At 42.1% G+C, this 19,510-nt stretch overlaps 1 protein-coding gene across 1 annotated transcript in view; it reads left to right on the top strand.

Annotated features, from left to right (window-relative positions):
* Positions 1-599: 599 nt before the first annotated feature.
* Positions 600-19,510, top strand: part of COL5A2 (collagen type V alpha 2 chain) — a 333,570-nt gene continuing 314,659 nt past the window's right edge. Inside the window, exon 1 of the mRNA XM_029605983.1 lies at positions 600-843. Within this exon, the coding sequence (XP_029461843.1) occupies positions 750-843 (94 nt within the window). The 5' untranslated portion in view covers positions 600-749. The remainder of the gene's footprint in view (positions 844-19,510) is intronic.

Here is a 19,510-nt window from a genome sequence, read left to right as displayed (position 1 = left end):
TTTATGCATGGCATTGTGCAGGATAGTGAGGGTTTTGCATTGGATGTGGAAGGGGATCGGAAGCCCTTCCGAAAGAGGAGTTTAAAGAAAGGGGAAATAAATCTTTCTATAATTCTTATTACAACCTCAAAATAAATAGCAATGCACAAATTATAACCTTAATTGTTAAGCATATTCTACAAAATGGCCCCAAAAATGGTATGTAGTATATGTTGCCTTCTGGAACAGTCAGGGATTGTTCATAGATTTGCTATAATAGTTTATTAATGAAATAAATGGCATTAAAAATGATTTGTACTTCTTGAGCAACACATAAAACCGTCTTTTCTCTACTAATCAAAAATCTAATTCCTTTATTTATCCACACTTGTTTACATTATTCATATGATATAATGAGAAACATTCCCTGACAGCATAAAGTGCTTATGAGGATAAAACAGGAAAGAGGAGTTTAAAGAAAGGGAAAAGGAGCTCTGATTTGCTTGTTTACTATCAATCAGACCGTTGCCTGGCAGGGAGGGGATGACTATGAGCCTGAACAAGCTGAAAAGGGGCAGGGAAATCAGTGGAGGCAGCATTCTTCCTATTTAAAGCTGCATCCCTTAAAAAAAAAATCTGTTTGCACACTTTGTCCCGGAGCTGGTGCTGAAAAGAAAGGCGGACACTACTGGCTTAATGGTGCTAAAAGAACTTTAACTTTTTACACCTCTCATTCCACAAGTGGACCCCCACATGTCTAATAACTAGACATGATGATTCCGTTACACACAAGGAGTTTCCTAGTTCTTGCAGTTTTAATAGGGCAGCTTTTTACAGCCAGAGGACAAAATGAAGAAGACGATGGTAAGTGCTTAGCTTCTCCTTAATCTGCACTTGAAAAAAAATGTAAAGTTTCTGATCAGTTTTTCTGAATAGTTCCTAGTTTTTAACTACTTTAAGGTTGGCAGCGGTGGAGCCAGAAGTTTCCTACTGTGATTTAACAGATGAGAAAACAGAAAAAGCCCTGACACAGAGGCGTAGGCTGGGCAAACCTCAGAAGTTCCTCGCGTTTGTTTCCCACTGTTCTTTCCTTTAAACAGGGTAGGGGGGAAGTAATTTCCAACCTTGTACATTGTCTATAGATGATACTTGAGCTGTGTGCATCACAGTGACAATGAAACACTATAAAAGAAAACTCCTGCGATGGTATAGACAGATGACTTTTTTTTTTTTAAAGCAAGAACAGACCATATCTAAGCAGAAAAAGTGACTGAGCTCTGAGCCTGTCTGAAAGAGTTTGGGCAAGCAACGGAGCAGGCTTTCAGGGTGGAGCCTTTTGTATTTCACGGAGTTTACTTTTTGATCTGGGAAAGAACCATGCTCAAGCCCTGAAATATGGGCTGTATGTTGTTTAGTCATGACACTGTCTGACTTTAGACCAGTTTCTTCTTGCTTTAGGGACCAGGCTGGGTGCACTGCGTTTGGTTTATTTTATAGTGACAGCTGGGGCTGATAGATCCCAGACTCCTTGTTCGTCCCCTGGGATTTTCGTAGCCTAGCCTTATGAGACATGGTTATCTAGACCCTGGTGGTAATGCACCCTTTTAGACGTTCTGAAGACAGGAAGTTTACATGCCACTTATTTGGTATGCTCGTGTAACCTCGGTTTTTTTTCTTCCCCCTTTACATTCAAGCCATAAAAATGTTTTGAGAAATTTGCAGAAGCTGTGGGACTCTACCTTGCCAAGTTTGGGTGCTTCTGAGGCTTGAGATTTGTTCCTTAAATGATGTAAATAAATACAGCTGACAAGGAAGAATTTTTTAACTATACACTGATGATCCCTCAAGCTTCGCTGCGCAAGATCAAGACATTATAATTTAGAGATTAACACAGGGCTCGGTATATTTTTCTTAACTTAGTTTGTATTGCAGATTTGTTGCATATCTCAGTGTTAGGTAGGCACAATGAAAACAATATTACTGTGATAATGTCTTGATGTCTTCCACAAAGTTATAGATTAAAAAATTTCAAGTATCAGTTTTCCAGTTAAAAACTACCGATTCAGGCTTGAACTGACAGCGAATATTACCAATACCACTCACAAGTGTCAGATGTCTCTTTGTACAAAAAAAAATTCTATATTCATGATTTCCCTAGAGAAATTCTTCTCACATGAAAAATGAACCGGCTCACATTTCCTTTAGTTTATAGCCAGCCTTTGAGAAGAAAATGTTCTTTATGAAACATTTGGTGGTGTGGGAAAAGGAATTGATTACAAATGTTCAGAGGGAGCAAATCCAGCAGTTAAGCACATTTGATTTAAAGGACAAAACATTCCTGAAGAGTTAGCCCTCTGCTGGTTGGTCACTGCTATTTCATTTTAGTACTTAACGAGAGAATTCATTATCATTCTGCAGCATTCATTGCAAGACAGCGAGGAAAAAATATCATTTATTAGAATTAGTGGATTGTTTTCGCCTTTTCTTTATCTAGCGTGATAAAACATTTCAGCAGGAAAGGAACTCTTACTGGGTATTAAAATATTTAGATGGCTGGAAGTTAAATAGAAGAAAATTTGTCAGCAGCCAGAATGTAGAGAAGAATTCATGTCTTTTTGTTGTAAGACGTTTCGTGTCCCATTTGATGGAAAAAGTAATTTGATGCTTTTTTTTTTTTTTTACCAAATTTCTTTATAATGGTTGCCATACCTTACTTGTCCGAGAAGAGATGAGGCCTCCTTCAAGGCCAAGTCATTCTTGTCTATAGCACTATTTAATTGGTAAGCTGGTTGGTGAGCACAGGAGATCTGAAATCATTCTCATTAACAGTTTTCATACACTGTTCACTTTAAAAAAAACAAACCCAAACAAACAAATCTATTTATTTGCATTTTGGTATTGTTGCTATTTCCTTATTCCCAGAGGATTTACAACCTAAGGGCCTGATTTACTAAGGCTTTGCTCCCCTTCTGTGTCAAAAATGCTTAGTAAATGAGGCCCTCAGTTTGTACCTGAGGCAATGGAGGTGAAGTGACTTGCCCAAGGTCACAAGGAGCGGGAGTGGGATTTGAACCCTGGCTTTACTGCCTCAGCCCATTGCTCTAACTACTAGGCCATTCCTCCACCCTCATTTATTGTAGTCCTTATTTTGAAGCAAGTAATGCTTCTCTGTGATTGGCAATGTATAATAGAGATTCCAGTATTTGAGTAAACACGCATTTATATTTTTGGTTAGATTCTTAGTTTTTCTCTTATTATGAATGTGAAGTTCTATTTAGAAATCATTTCAAAGCTTTAATCTAACCTGCCAGATTTAAGCCAGCTAGATGTCAGCTCATTTTCAGCTGCAAACCTAGGTGTGTTTAACTCAGCCAGTAAAAATCAGGCTAACTTGGAAACTTGTGCCCTTTTTGAAAACTGAACTCTTAGCTCTTTCAGAAGAAACCTCCCTTCTCTGCTTTACCTATTATTCGGGTCGATCCTGTAAGGCCGCGGTAATAACAGTGCGGCAGTGTCAGGCGCACCCTTCCTCCCCGCACGCACAGTACTCTTCACTAACTCCCCGATACTCTCCTCTAAATGCATGCCGCGGCTTTAAAGCGGTAGGGAAGGGTTATGCCCGCGTAACCCATTTTACTGTATAGGCGCTTAATACAGCGCCTATACAGTAACCAGGGTGCGCTGGTACCTGTCATTTCAAATGTCATTTCAAATGACATTTGAAATGACAGGCACCATGAAGTGAAAAAAAAACAAAACCAAAATATGTAAAAACCTGAGTGTTCAAAAAAAAATAAATTTTAAATACCTGTTGGAGGGCCGCGTGGGTCCAGGCGGCTGGCGGGCGGTGGCGGGAGCCGGGTGGTCGCGTGTTTAATCTAGGCCGCGGGCGGGTGGGCGCCTGTTCCAGGCGGCGGCGGTGGGGGCGGGTGGACACGCGTTAGTTCGAGACGGCCGGCGGGCGGGCGGTCGCGTGTTAAATCTAGGCGGGTCGCACAGGCGTGCATTCATTCATCCAGGCGGAGGAGCCGGCGGCTTTCGCCGCCGGCTCCGCCTCAATGAATGCGCGCCTGTGCGACCCCTGCGATTCGGCGCTCAAGGCAGTCACAGCATTCATTCACTGCCGGTGGGGGCTGCCGGGGCAGCCCCCACCGGCAGTGAATGAATGCGACCCCTGCGATTCGGCGCTCAAGGCAGTCACATGCCGTGACGTCACGGCATGTGACTGCCTTGAGCGCTGAATCGCAGGGGTCGCACAGGCGCACATTCATTCACTGCCGGTGGGGGCTGCCGGAGAGGCAGCCCCCACCGGCAGTGAATGAATGCGCGCCTGTGCGGACCCGGCCTAGATTTAACACGCGACCACCTGCCGCCCACCGACCCTCTCGAACTAACGCGTGTCCCGCCGCTGCCGCTGCCGCCTGGAACAGGCGCCCACCCGCCCGCGGCCTAGATTTAACACGCGACCACCCGGCTCCCGCCACCGCCGCCTGGACCCACGCGGCCCTCCGACAGGTATTTAAAAATTTTTATTTTTTTTTCTGACAGGTTTTATGTGTCCCACATCATTACATTTTCTCGATCATCTCTGTATCGCTTTTTTTTTTTATTGTGTTTTATTGTTTTTGAGTGTCTTAAGCGGTGTCGATGGATTTGTTACTAGACTCACAGTCCTAACTCCTACTAGGGGGAGGCGGTAAACTAACACGTTACGGCCACGGCAAAACAGTGCGTTACTAATGAGATAACCTGAGCGCGCGTTATGGTATCGGAGGGGAATAGCTAATTCCTTCATTATACAGCTAATTCGTTCATTTACATGCCGGGTGGGGAAGGGTTACGCGTCTGTTTTAAGAAGCGCTACGGACGCGCAAAACTGGAGACTGTATCGCTGGTTTGCCTTACGCGTCCGAATTGTGCGCAGCGAGCTCGTTACAGACGAGAAATCTTCAAATGAATGTTACTGTATCGAGCTGTAAATTGTAGTATTGTATCCCTATATTGACTTATTTGTGTTGGCCTCGTTGTAATAGGTCACAAACAGTGAGTGACCTATTAGAGGTGTTTAAAATCATGAGAGGTCTAGAACGGGTAGATGTGAATCAGTTATTTACTCTTTCAGATAATAGAAAGACTAGGGGGCACTCCATGAAGTTAGCATGGGGCACATTTAAAACTAATCTGAGAAAGTTCTTTTTCACTCAACGCACAATTAAACTCTGGAATTTGTTGCCAGAGGATGTGGTTAGTGCAGTTGAGTTAGTATAGCTGTGTTTAAAAAAAGGATTGGATAAGTTCTTGGAGGAGAAGTCCATTACCTGCTATTAATTAAGTTGACTTGGATAATAACCACCGCTATTACTAGCAACGGTAACATGGAATAGACTTAGCTTCTGGGTACTTGCCAGGTTCTTATGGCCTGGATTGGCCACTGTTGGAAACAGGATGCTAGGCTTGATGGACCCTTGGTCTGACCCAGTATGGCATGTTCTTATGTTCATATGACCTGCTCGGAGCATAAATTCAATCCCCAAAACAACACCCTGGCCAAGCACTTCTTGAATAAACAGTACCTTTATTTTCCTTCAGTCTATGTTTATTCACAGATAAGAGAACATAACAATTCCATGCTCCTGAGGCACCAGGATCATTTAAGATATATACAGAGGGTATTTAAACACAGGCTGGCATAAACTCTATACTTCAACCAAAGGCCTTCAACCCAATATGTCCTGTCTATCTCTGAGTGCCTCAAACTGCATGTTCTCCTATTCCCTTACTGGGATATTCCCACCTGGAGTGGTAGCTCTCAACCTTCCACTGTCGCACTGACTGCACTATGCCTCTTTACTAGTCTATTGTCCCTCATAGTCTGCTCTCTTGTAGATCTTTAATCACTCTCACCTGTTTTCCTCAATTACTGGCGTGGTTCCTCTGAGGTCATTTCCCTTCTGCATGGCTTGATTTTTCAAACCATATAATCATTGCCCGGGGGAGGGGCACCAGCCCACTCTCCCATTGGAATAAAAGGCAAACACCTGTGCCCTGCATCTCGCAGGACACACTGTGTAACAAACTAAACTGCGCCCCGCATCCCGCAGGGGACACAGAAAAAAATGGCTTGAACAAGAGTCACAAAGTTGTGACACGGCTGCTCAAAGGTGTTCGCACATGCCCTGAGGCCTGGGGGAAAGGTAAGGGGAAGGGAGGAGGGGGGAGGAGAGCCCCTTCTGCATGGCTTCAAATTCAGACTTCTTGAAACTACATCTCCCAGCAGCCTCCTGTGCTCTGTGCTTCTTGAGACGGCAGCTACCAGCAACCTCCTGTTTTCTGTTCTTCCTTTCTTAAAATGGTACTACCTCTGGAGTTTTCTTCACAGTGACCACTGTGTTTCTGGCTGGCTACCTTCTATCTATCTCTGGGATGTTTGTCATTGTATGAGGTATTTCCCTCATCACATACCACTCCCTTTTCAGAAAGTGCACTAACACCCAGCATAAGTCACTATTCCCCCTTTCTGAAACAAAAACCTACTGTCCCGCAGCACGGGGCAAGGAGTATTCTTGCCGTTCTGCCACCTCCAAGACTTCTTTTAGCTCTACCACCATATTAATATTGCCTATGCTGAGTCCTACAGCATTTCCCTTTCCTGTATCCTAAGGATTCACCATCCTATATATTTAATAGTTCTACAAGCTAGGATATAACACATATTTCAGTACTTTGTTCTACATTTTTCTTTGACCCTTTCCAATGGATATTCATATGGAAGTCTTATAACCTGTAGTATTCTTGCTTTTCTTTACATTGTCTCCCTTATAACTTCTTGCTGCCATCCCTGGCTTTAGCCACTGCATTTTAGAATGAATCTTCCTCTTTCTGTTCTTTTCTTTGCATCCTAAACTCAGGATCATTCATAGTACATATTATTCTATTTATCATTTGTTCTGTTCTTCCCTTAATCTGTAAACAAACACCCTCTTGGATGGACCTACTATCAATCATCAGATTTTGGCCCATTTCCTGGCCTCCCTGCTCAATAGGAATTGCAAATTTGACCTTTCATGGTACCCCCACTAATCCTATTGTTTCTGGCTCATCCGCTGGTCTTTTTTAGCGTAATCTTAGTACCTATTGTGCTTTATAACCTATTATTAATAAACCCCTCTGTAGCAACTGCAGCATCTGTTCTATCCTGGTTTCCTATATGGTTTTGTCACTTATTCCCTTTTTCTCTTACTTTCCCCTGCTCCCTTATTATTTTCCGACCCAGCAGACACTATAAGCTCTCCCTATGGCTTTCTTTACCACTTGTGGTGCTACTCACTCCGGTAACCTTCTCTCTTGCCTAGGATATCTCTCTAGGCTTCCTCTGCCCAAATAAGTCTCCTGTATCTCATGCTGGGCCTAGATCTTCTGCTTTCTTCTCATGCCCACTTATGTTCACCTGGAGAGATTCCTCCATGTCCTGGGAATAGTTAATTTCTTCTTTACTCAGCTCTGACTCTATCACCTGCCGTTTCCTGTCCCACTCAGTACCATTCCATCATCATTAGCATTCTTTCATCTCTTCCTGAAAGAGTATTATGGTCGTCTGTGACTTATGAAGAGAAGGTGGAAACCTATAACATCTGCAGGCTGTACATGCTTTTGCTTCCTTCCTGTAGCTTATTTGTTTCCTTCACCATCTCATCTTCCTTAAATTTGAGAGACTTTTTAAAATTTTTTTCCTTCATTTCCTCTTTCTGTTGCTCCAGAACTTTAAGTTTCTTCAGTTCCTGGGCTTTGACCCTGGAGCTCCTACAGTCCTCCTATTTCTGTCTCTAGTTGTCTGTTCATTGTCTCAACTTCTTCCCTGTTCTCTAATTCTTCTCCCAAAGCTTGAATCAAGGATAGATTTTTGGTATCCTTTTCTTGGTCTTTTACTTCTATGGACTGTCTCCACCCTGTCTATATCCATTTGGAGGCCTCAAGAATTGTCCACAATATTCTAGGTGATGTGTGACCAATGTACAGAGGTAGCATCCCCTATATTTTGCTGCTGGTGGTTTTGCCTCTTTCTGTGAACTCCAACATGGGTCTGGAATCTTCTTTCCATCTCTTCCATGCAGGTTGCATTCAAAAAAAATGCTGCTTCTGTTACTCCTCAGGCAGCTTATCAAAGAAAAAGAAATCTTCCTTTGGGGCCCTACACTTCCACTTTGTATCCTGGCAGGACTAGCAATCCCCAGGTAGGTTTAAACAGGCTTTTAGTTTAGATGTACCCATATCTTCCTTGGTCAGTTGGGCTTCTAATTTTCCCCAGTCCTTGTTCCTGAGCCTAGTCTCAAATATCCAACCCCAAGGAGACAGACATACCCCTAAGTACGTATCACTAACACTTGACACTCAGCCACACAAAATAACCTAATGCTTGGAATGGCTGGAGATTAGGAAGAAAGAGAATATTTTTCCTTAAACAACCATACCAGACTTTCCTTTCTGGGAAAGAAACTTTCACGGCTCCTCTTGGTCCTCCCTGCTTGCTTGTTTCTCAGGCTGCTGAAATCACAACTCATTCTGGAGTCTGTTTCATGAATCCACCACATGAGAGAGGCAACTTACAGTGACCTGTTCTGAATGTCTTCCAGACTACCAAAACAGAAAACCTGGCTGTTCGCAGAAGCCTACCGCTGAAGGATCTCCTCAACCATCACTGACTCTCATTCTCCCACCCCTCCCCTTCCCCCCCACCCAACCTCACCCTTTCCTTCTCCCACTGGACATACCATGCTAATAACTGCCTAGGATAAATCTATGTTTACGTATCTTATAGTTTTTGTTGATTATATATTTATCTCTCTCTAATTGTTTCTTAGTTTAAATTCTGTACTGTCTTCCATTGCCCAGGTTTTACGCTCCCTGTTTAATGTAACTTTACTTTCTACCTTGATGTTAATTGGTTTCCCCTCAGTTACATTGTAAACCAGTACGATAAGACCTAGTCTTGAGCATCGGTATAGTAAAAGAAATTAAATAAATAAATAAATAAAAAATAGTCAAAATACATGCAGTAAAACAATTTTTTCCCTTCAGTCTATGTTCCTTTACCAATAACAGCACAATTCCACATTAATAAGGCATCCTGGCCATTTAAGATTTATATACCAGACATTTAAACAGTGGTTCCTATAAATTCTATGCTGTAATCAAATGCTGTATCCTGCTTTTTCCTGTCTCCCTCTGATAGCCTTAAGCCACAGACTCTGCAGTTCAGTTACTGGAATATCCCCACCTAGAGAGGTAGCTCTCTGCCTACCATGGTCCTATCCAAGTGACCCTTTTTTCCTCTGGCTGTGCTGTACGTCTTTGGCAACCTCTCTGCCCCTCAGTCAGCTCCAAGAAAAAAAAATCTGATCTTTAGATCTTTAATCACTCTTGCCTGTATCCCCCAATTACCGATACAATCTGCTGTGATCAAGTCCATCTGATTGGCTTCAGGTAAGTCTTCTTGGAACTACAACTCCCAGCAGCCTACTGTTCTCTATCCCTTCCATCTTAACATGGCACTGTCTCTGGCAGGTTACCTTCTCATCTCTGGGCTGTTTCTGACTGTGTAAGTTATCCACCTCATTACACTGTTATAGTACTACAGACCCTATCAATGTCGCTGAAAAAAAAGTTTCCGTTATGACATTCGAAAAGTAAAGATTAAAGTATTGGCAGAAGAATTTTCAGGGCCTGCAAGCTGCTTTTCAAAGGGAGACTCGTGATTCAGTGGGCTTGCCCCATTTACTTCCAATACTGTCCCTTTTCCCCATGGGGGAAAGAATGCTGGGGAGAGCACACATTCTTTCTCTCAGAGGGAGGAAGGCAATTTTCAAAGAGGGTTTTTACCCATGGAAATTCCTTTCAAAATTGTCTTCATAATAAAAAGTTCACTATGACTGTTAGCCTTAGTTTCTGACATTTTACTATAAAAGATGCTTTCTGTAAGACAGATCTTTCTACTGCAGGGCATTGGGCTTCTGTAGAACTGCTTAAAATACATATTTCTGGGTATTTTTCCCTCTAAGGAGACTTCAGTAGAAGTAATCTTTCTGCCTGTTGGGTTTTACAAACTTTTTTTGGCTGCACTTTTTCTCAGTCAGATTCCACAGCTGGAAATGTCGTTGATATGGAAAGATTTACAGCACATTTCTCTTAACTCAAACAATTCTTTTCTTATGATCCACTCCCCCATCTCCTTATTGAAAGAAACCTTCTCAATGACATTTATTCCACTGACGCAGGATCATGAAGAAAGTTTTAAAAAATATAATGGCTTAAAATGATACACTTGGCAGGTTTCTATCCACAGCACTGAGCAATGTAAATCTAGCAGCATGATTTATCAAGGTCTCTTCCCATGGACACAGAATGTGAAAAAAAAGCCTTAGAGACTGATATTCAAAGATTGCTCAGAGGTCCATATTCAATAAACTGGTGATGGGGTTATCCAGATATTCATCAGAACTTAATCAGATAAGCTTTCTGCTGAACGTCCAGGTATATTTTTTCTGGATAATTTTAGGATTGTTATTTGTGATCCACATGGTACTATCTGCCTGGTTAAATATGTTAGTCTCCCCTCACAATGCCTCCAGCTCTGCTCCCTGTTTGGGTAATTTTGTCCACACAAAAAATGTGTGTGGACAGTTGTCTGGACATAGGGGTATATTTTTAAAGGGCCAGATTTGAGGGTAAACTTCCTTTTTTACCCACATAAATCTTTCAATATGGACCTTTGAATGCCTCAGTTTAGGTTTCTAAGTTAGCTACCTAAGGGGGGGGGGGGGGGCATTTTCTGTCCCTTTTCGTGTGCGATAGCTAGATAGGTGCGGAGTTCGGGGCAGCGTCGGCAACGGAAGAGGAGGAGTCAGGGCAGCACCAGGGCAGACGTGGCGGAAACTTCGCTGAGAGCGAAAGCTTGGCAGTGATGACACCGCGGTGGTGCGATCGCTGCCAGCTTTCGCAGGCCCGCCCCTTGCTTCACGCCCCCCCTACCCCCGCATGATTCACAAACCAGTGCGAGCTTAGAAAATCCAGGCCTAAGTTAGATGTCTATTTTCAGCAGATTTTAGGGGCCTAAGATTTGGGCTGAATATAGACTCTTATTTTAAACTTTGAGGGCTAAAACTGAAATTCTTAAATTGAAGACCCTGGTGTTTCACTTAAATTATGCTGGAAATCAAGCCTAAGCTCTTAACATCATTCACAGGTCATGGGTCTACCCCTTGCACCACCTACTTTTAAAGTGCCTACATTTAGGCATGAGCCGGCCTTGCCTGTCAGTAAGATTCTCCTGGATTTTTCTAGTATAGACAGCGGGATTGGGTTTTTTCATTTTTTTTTTTTTTTAAATCTGCCACATGCTTTAGCTCCACCTTTTTTGTGGATTGTGGCTCAGGGATGTATAATGTACCCATGAGCATGCTCAGATTCAGAGGGAAGGTGACTATTGAAAAGGGTGGGCGAATTGGAAGAGAGAAGTAGAACTTGAGCTCATTCCTGGGACTCAGGAGAAGAGATATTTGGAGAGGATTGGATTTTGAAGATTTTGGAAGTTGGGATTTTGTGAACTAAGTTCCTGAGACAAGGGCAAACCCCCCGATATCTCAAAGGGCTGGGTGCTATGTCTTTTGCCTTTGCTACCAGCAACAGCAGAGGGTGAAAATTCTGATCTTTTGGAGATTTTCTGAGAAATATTTAAGTTTTGGACTGAGAGTTTTGGAATTAAACTGTTTTGAGATCTATTTTTGGACAAGAGGATTTTCCCCTCTCCAATCCTTATTTTATGCGGGAGCTTCACAGGGAAGGACTATTTGAATGGACACTGGTTCAGGTGGGAAAAGAACACCCAAGGGATATACCAGGGAGACATTTTTTTTTTTTAATGATTGTGACTTTTCTGATGCTTTCTTTTGATTTTACCATACTGATTGGGACTTTGATTTTTAACTGCAAGTAAACTCCTTGGAGCCCATAGTTCTTTTTGTACTTGGAGTCCCCTGGTGAACCTAATTGCCAGATGAGCATAACCTCTGACCATTGCCAAAGCTACTAGCACGTGGAGTGAGTAGAGAGAAGCAAGATATCCCCACAACAGCACCTATGGCCCAGGAGGTTATATATTCACCACGTCACCAGATGACCCCGGCTTTATGTAGCCCCCCTGTTCCAGCCAACTGGGGAACCCACTACATAGGCACCCAATAAAAACAGGGGCCTTTATTTAGGCACTCAGCAAGGGTGATTGTTTTTTATTTCGGAAGATGTAGGCACCTAACTCTTAAGTTAGGCACCAAGATTTCTTTTTGTATATTTTTGTTTATTATTTCAAAAACAGATTTACAATAAGCAAATCAAGAAGACTCCCCAAGTTACAACAACACATTCTAAAGAAATTAATATTCAGGAAAATTACATTAAACAACTAGGGGAGGCCAGCCCACAAGAAGAAAAGAGAAGGGGTAGGAAGGGAAAAAGGAAAAAAAAAACAAGGAGTAAATTAAAAGACCACCAGCTCTCACCACAAGGAAACATCTAGATCTTTTGAATATCAGCCTCTGAGTGAGCAGCCCCTAAAAGCAGATTTATGGCCATCTTATAATAAATATTGCAGTCTAGGCCCTAAATTAAGGTTCTGTGCCACTCATAATATGCCTTTTACTTTGATCCAATGTTGCCACTTACAGTGTACTTTTCGTTATGTTGTGATTTTGTTGTTACAGAGGAGTATCATTCTATTTAGCCAAGGGAAGTCTTGACTCACCAATCTGCTACTTTTTTTGAGGGCATATATAAACATGAGGATAAAGGTTGACAGTTGATTTAGTGATTCTAGATTTCCAGAAAGCATTTTGACAAAGTCCCTCATGAGAGACTTCTTAGGAAATTAAAAAATTATGGGATGGGGGCAGTGTCCTATTGTGGATTGCAAACTGTTAAGACTGAAAACAGAGAGTGGGGTTAAAGGGAAAATTTTCCCAATGGAGAAAAGGGATTAGGGGAGTGCCCCAAGATCTGTTCTAGGACCAGTGCTTTAAAATATATTTATTAATGACCTGGAAATGGGAGCAACGAGTGGGGTGGTCAAGTTTGCCAATGATACAAAATTATTCAAAATTGTTAATTTACAAGAGGATTGTGATAAAGTGCAAGAGGACTTGCAAAACTGGGAGACAGGGCATGCAAATGAAATTTAATGTGGGCAAGAGTAAAGTGCTGTACTTAGGGAAGAGTAACCCAAAATACAGCTGCACAATGCAAGGTTCCACATTAGGTTCACCATTCAGGAAAGGATTTAGGTGTCATCATTGGTAATACATTGAAATCATCTGCTCAGTGTTCAACCGCAACCAAGAAAACAAAAGAATGCTAGGGATTAATAGAAAAGGAATGCAAAATAAAAAAGAGAATATCATCATATTGTGTGTCCTCATCTTGCGTATTGTGTGCAGTTCAGGTTACCACAGCTCAAAAAAGATTCAGCAGAATTAGAAAAAGTACAGAGAAGGGCAATCAAATGAAATAGGGGATGGTTAGTAGTTGTCTACACAACTATATACATTTCTAGAAGATAGCAAGAACATTTTAATGTTTGGCAATTTGGGGTTGTTGGACCCATAGTGTACCACCATATAGAAGAGAAGGGACCTCTTGTGTTCCCACTTACTCAAGTATTATTATTATCCTCCTCCTTTTTCCCAAGTCTTACCCATGTGAAAAGATGCAACTGGGCTGGTAGGCACTGTTGGCCTGGGAGAGGGGGGTTCTGTTGTATCTAAACCATCTCCTTCCACTTTGCCAACACTGGGGTCCACACCCTCCTTGGAGACCCAACTCTGCTTTACCTCTGGATCTGCCACTGGGTTACCCTTGCTTTTGGGGACCGCTTGATCTCCAGATCTGCTGTTGTCCTTCTTTTCCCCTCCCTTGTTAGGAGGGTTTTCCCTGGCTTGGGTGTTATAACTCCACTAGGCTCATGGCTGTTTAGCATTTAGTGACTCAGGCTCTCTGTAGTTTCAGTTGTTAATGATTTTAGTGCTGCCAGTCATTTGACACCCTGCCTGGATAAGTCACCTTCTCTCAGCCAAAAGGGCCAAGACCCAGGCAGGACTATGGAAAGAGACCATGTGCATGTTTCTCCAACCTACCCAGTGTCTGAATACACTTGTTAGTCAGGGTGAGAATCTGTTTGCTTCCTAGTACTGTTCCCCAGTACACTTCTCTCATAAATCCCTTTCCCAGTCATAGTTCTGAAATTTAGGTGTTTGAATCCTTTGATATTTAGTGATATTTCCTGCAAAATTATCAGCAGTAGTTCATGGGACTGTGACATGCAAATCTCCTACCTGAATCTCTGACTCACATATTCAATGGTCATTTAAGTACTTTCACAGTAAGGGGTCTAGCAATATTTTCAATTTCCTGGGCTGGTGTCTCAAGTTATATAGTCACATTGTCATTTTTATTTCTCTGCTGCAGTTCACTTAGATGGTAGCATACTCAAACCTCCATCTTTTGTGAAGGAGGGTTTCAGGCAGTTAAATGACTTTACATCTATGTGGGCTGTTACCCTTTTAGAGGACAATTTTTTGGCTTCCTGTAGTGCTTGAACTGGCCTAGAAGTTGATTTTCTATGACAGCTGGAGCTGGAAAGGAGTCTAACTTGTATACTTTGTACCTATGGGGAGGATGAAAATTAGTCCCTGGCTTTTCAAAGGGAAACTCTTTATTTATGTGACAAATTGATATGCCACCTACATCCACAGCTCTAGGCAGCAAACAATATAAAAATGTTCATAAACAAAGTACACAATACACATCACAACCTTATATATGCCATAACATAACTTTCTATAACAAACAGAAAATACACACCCCAACTCACAAACCTAAGCAGATACCTGCTGAAATAAATATCTTGGGCAACTTTCTGAATATTTTAGTTAGAAGCAGGGATTCTGGTAAGAAATTCCACAGAATTGGTCCGGCCACTGAAAACGCTCTTTCACGAGTCTCAACCAGACATGTGATGGATGGAGGGGACATTCAGCAGGCCTTTCTGTGAACATCTAAGCATGTGTAGGATTATATATTTGCAGCATCGAGTTCATCCATGAAAATTAGCTCTCATTCAAGATTTTGTGGCCTAACAGAGCAATCTTATACTTTATATGCCATTCTGTTGGCAACCAGAGCAATTCTTGCAGGACAGGGGTAATATGTGTCCTTAAACCCTGCCTTGAAATCTGTCACATTGTAGAATTTGAAGCAACCATACTGTAGAACTGTTGGCAAACTAATCTAGATAGAATTACAGTAATCTAAACTTAGAAGCACCAGAACTCGCACCACAGCACAAAACTCTGAACCCAGCAATGGTTTTAATCTGTACGGCAGATGGAGCTTGATAAAGTCTACTTTTAAAATAGCTTTGATTTCATCACTCCTACTAAGATTCACATCTGGGACGACCTCTGAGCTTTTGGCGTTACTATTGGTAGCTTCAGATTCTCAAAATGAGATGGGTGGGGGGAAACCGGTACAATATTACACCTCTGCGATGCAATGATTTCAGTCTTCTTCAAATTTAGAGCCCATTTGTTATGTGACATCCACTACTTCTCTGCAGATAGACAAATTGACACCATGTCAAAAGTAGCAGACCAAGATTGTAGTAATGGAATAAAGAACTGTATATCATCTGCCTACAATCTATAGCCATAGCTATCATAAAGCCCCGTTAACAGCTTGCACGTTGGTGCCATGTATACTTTAAACAGCAAATTTCTCTTAGGAAATTGACTTGCAGTCCTCCCAGCACCCTAGCAAGGCTAGCCCGCAGAGAGGTAAAATCATTTACTGGTGGACTTTCACACCTGTTTTCGGAGGGAATGTACGCATGTGCTTTTCCCCTTTGAAAATGATCCCACCAAAACCTGCTGCACACACTTACACCTGCTAATGAGGGCACATGGCTTTATCAGGGGAGAACACATGCATACTTCTGAAACTGGAAAATGAAGTGCATACTCTTCCCCAGTCTCACCCATGGGAATGTCTCTGCGCACTGCAAGTAAAAGTGCCCGCCTATAGGCCCTATCCACCTACATTTATCCTTGTTTTTGAGCAGGCGATTTTGCAAAAGCCCATTTCTGCGTGTAAAGCACTGGTCTACTTCTGGAAATGGCCCTCTGAATGGTTAAAACCAAATTGTTTTTCAATGCCATATATCATCCGAGTCCGATACAGCTGAAGTGCAGGTTTCTTTTTTTATCACTTTTTTTTTTCTGGTCAGAATCAAACTTCAAAGGGGAAAGTGGTGGGGGATCATGCAGGTATAAATGATGTTTCAATTAAATGGAGCAGGGTAACTGAAATCTTTCCTTTTGATAAATGCGTTTCTTATTTTCATGGGCCCACTGAGCTGCGTCGCTTGAAGTGTGTTAGTAATAGAAACATTCCAGAGCATGTTGAAAGGAACCGAGCGGTGCAGTTAAATAAGCAACTTCAGTTTTCATTTGTTTTGTATCTTCTTGGCCTTCTTGCAGCAGTTCCTTGTAGCTTTAATGGAATGGTTGGGCGAGATCTCTGGATCCTTGCTAGTAGCCATCTTAGAGGTTTCCGGCCTGGATCTTTTCACTCCTGAGCAGTGGCAAAAGCTGCTTCTGTCTTCCCAGATGTTGTTGCAGACTTCTTCAAGACTCTTTCAAGAGAACATGAATCACATTTCTGCATCTTCTCCTTCAAACAGAGGGCAGGAACAGTCTTCTAAAAAGTGAATACCTGCAGAAGCTCTTCCACCTCATGTCCATCAGGAAATAAGCTCATTAGCGCATCCCCTCCCCCTTCATAAATAGAAAAATTCAACTAAAGAGCCTTAAAGGTCATTTAAATATGCTGACTTCATTCACAACATCTATTTTGTATCTCTGGCCAAGATATTAAGCCATGAATACCACTTTTTTTTGTTGCAAAAATTCAAGTGTGAAGCAGGTGAGAGGACAACTTTTCTTATAAGAATGGAGCCGAACAGCAGAGAGGATTTTTTTTTTTAAGTCTCATTTTAGGAAACATCTGGTGCCACATAGATTAACTGTGATCCATGTAAATGACCAGTGGGCTTTAGTCTTTGATCTTCTGTTCTCTTTCCTTCTTCATGCCCCTAATCACCAAGTGAATGTGTTTAAACTGACATCTGATCTGCGGTCATGGATATGATAAAGAGAGGATAAAACTGAGCATTTTCTAAGTTTACTTTTTTCCCCAAAAATGAGACCATTTTGGAGAACTGATAATGAGTTGAGCTTCTTTACCATAGTGATGGTTGTTCCAGGGCCGTCTCTAGGTTAAATAGTGCCTTGGTGCCCTCTTCTCCATCTCCCTCCCTCCCTCCAGTCATTCTCTTCCTCTCCTCCTCCACCCTGCAGGCATTCTCTGCTTTTTGTCTTCCAACATCCGTTTTCTCTTTTCTCTGCCTTCCTCCAGGCATTCTCCCCCCTTCTTCCATCCATTATATCCCCTTTATTCAGTCAGTTTAACACTTCTGGCATTCTTTCTCTCTCTCTCCAAGACATTCTGCTCATCCAGATATAAATTTCTCGTTTCCTCTTCCTCCTCCTTCCCCTCCAAGCACTCTATCTCCCTCTTATCTCCCTCCATTCTCCACCTAGCCTCCTTCCAGGCAATTCAGTCCCCACTTTCCCTCCCTCCCTCTAAGTACTTTCTTCTCCTGTCTCCACCTCTTCTCCCTACCTCCATGCACTCAATGTATTTAATATACAAACTCTGGAGTCCTCTCAGTAAATGCAACACAGATTTTCCACTAGCAGGCAGTTTGGAAATAATACAAAGCTTAAGTAAAAAAAAAAACAAAACATATTCCAAAGCTATAGACCAAACTTGCCATATTAAAACCGGACTAATTCTCAGGACTCAAACAGCAAAAAGCCTACCTATGAAAAGCAGCCTCCAAATATTGCAGTGGACCCTAAAATACCAATATATTTCTGACTGGGAAAAGAGAATAAGTCAGACTGCTACGGAATCTAAAGACTAGTACAGGGATAGGCATTTCCGGTCCTCGAGTGTGTTAAATGGATCTGGTTTTCAGAATAATCACAATTAATATGTATGAGGTATATCTGCATGCATTGCCTCCACTGTATGCAAATATATCTCATGAGTATTCATTGTGGATATCCTGAAGACCTGACCTACTTGTGGCTCTCAAGGACCAGGGTTGTCTATCCCTGGATTAATAAAGTACCTCACCTCTGTCAAACATGCAGAACATGGACAAACCCTCACCATATGTAGACTAAGGGATCACAAATTAGAAATAGAAAAATATAGACACAGAAACCTCAGAAAGCAGTGCAACACTGGAGAAAGAGAGAGAAATGCATTTCCTCCTGTACTGTGCAAAATACAAAGACAGCAGAGATGCATATTTCCCAAAATTGACATAGTCCAATCACTAAACTTAAAATATTTTCTGCTTTTTTTTTGTTTGGGCATTTTATTTTTTTGTAATCATGTCGATCCTTGTCGTTTTTTTTATTTTTTATTTTTTTTCCTTGCCTTCCTGTTCTCCATTTTTCCTTTCCAAGTCTACGTATTCCGTTCCATTTTCTGTTTCTTCTCTGTCCTGTTTGCATCACTTCTTCCCCTATATCTGTCTGTGACATTGATCTTTTCATTTTCATTTGCCTCCTTTCCCTCATTGCTAGATTTCACCCCATCCTTGTCCCCTACCCAGTTCTTGCTGCCCTAGCTTTTCCCCTACCTTCTATTAGCCCTCTATCTCCTCCTCACTGATCTCCAGATATCTGCCTTCATTGTCCTTTCCACGACTGCTGCTTTCTGACTCCCAAACCCCCACCATCTGCATGCTGGCTCTCCCACATCCCCTTTCAAGCTTTCCTATGGTCAACTCCTTATCTCTCTCTTCTTGCTAATTCTGCATCCTACCTTTCTTACCCCACTGTCCTTCCCAGTCCTCACAATCTCCCTATTTTCATCTCTCACCTACCTACCAGAATTCTATCTTCCACTCTTATTCCCTTCCTTGCCCTTTTTCCCACCTCTCTTCCTCATCTCCTCCCCATTCTCCTCATTCTCTCTCCTTACTCAGTCTCTTATTTTCCCCTCTCTTTCACCCACTTCCTAGATCCCATTTCCAACCTCGGTATTAGTGCAGTTAGTGTAGCTGGGTTCAAAAAAGGTTTGGATAAGTTCTTGGAGGAGAAGTCCATTAACGGCTATTAATCAAGTTTACTTAGGGAATAGCCACTGCTATTAATTGCATCAGTAGCATGGGATCTTCTTGGTGTTTGGGTAATTGCCAGGTTCTTGTGGCCTGGTTTGGCCTCTGTTGGAAACAGGATGCTGGGCTTGATGGACCCTTGGTCTGACCCAAAATGGCAATTTCTTATGTTCTTATGCACCCTTTCTCTAGCCTCATCTACTTTCTTCTGTCTCTCATCTTCTCACTAACTCAAAC

Source organism: Rhinatrema bivittatum, chromosome 6 (assembly GCF_901001135.1).
Source record: "Rhinatrema bivittatum chromosome 6, aRhiBiv1.1, whole genome shotgun sequence".
In the NCBI taxonomy this organism is placed as follows: domain Eukaryota; kingdom Metazoa; phylum Chordata; class Amphibia; order Gymnophiona; family Rhinatrematidae; genus Rhinatrema; species Rhinatrema bivittatum.
The sequence above is the reverse complement of the archived record's forward strand: the minus strand, read 5'-3'. Positions and strand labels throughout refer to the sequence as shown.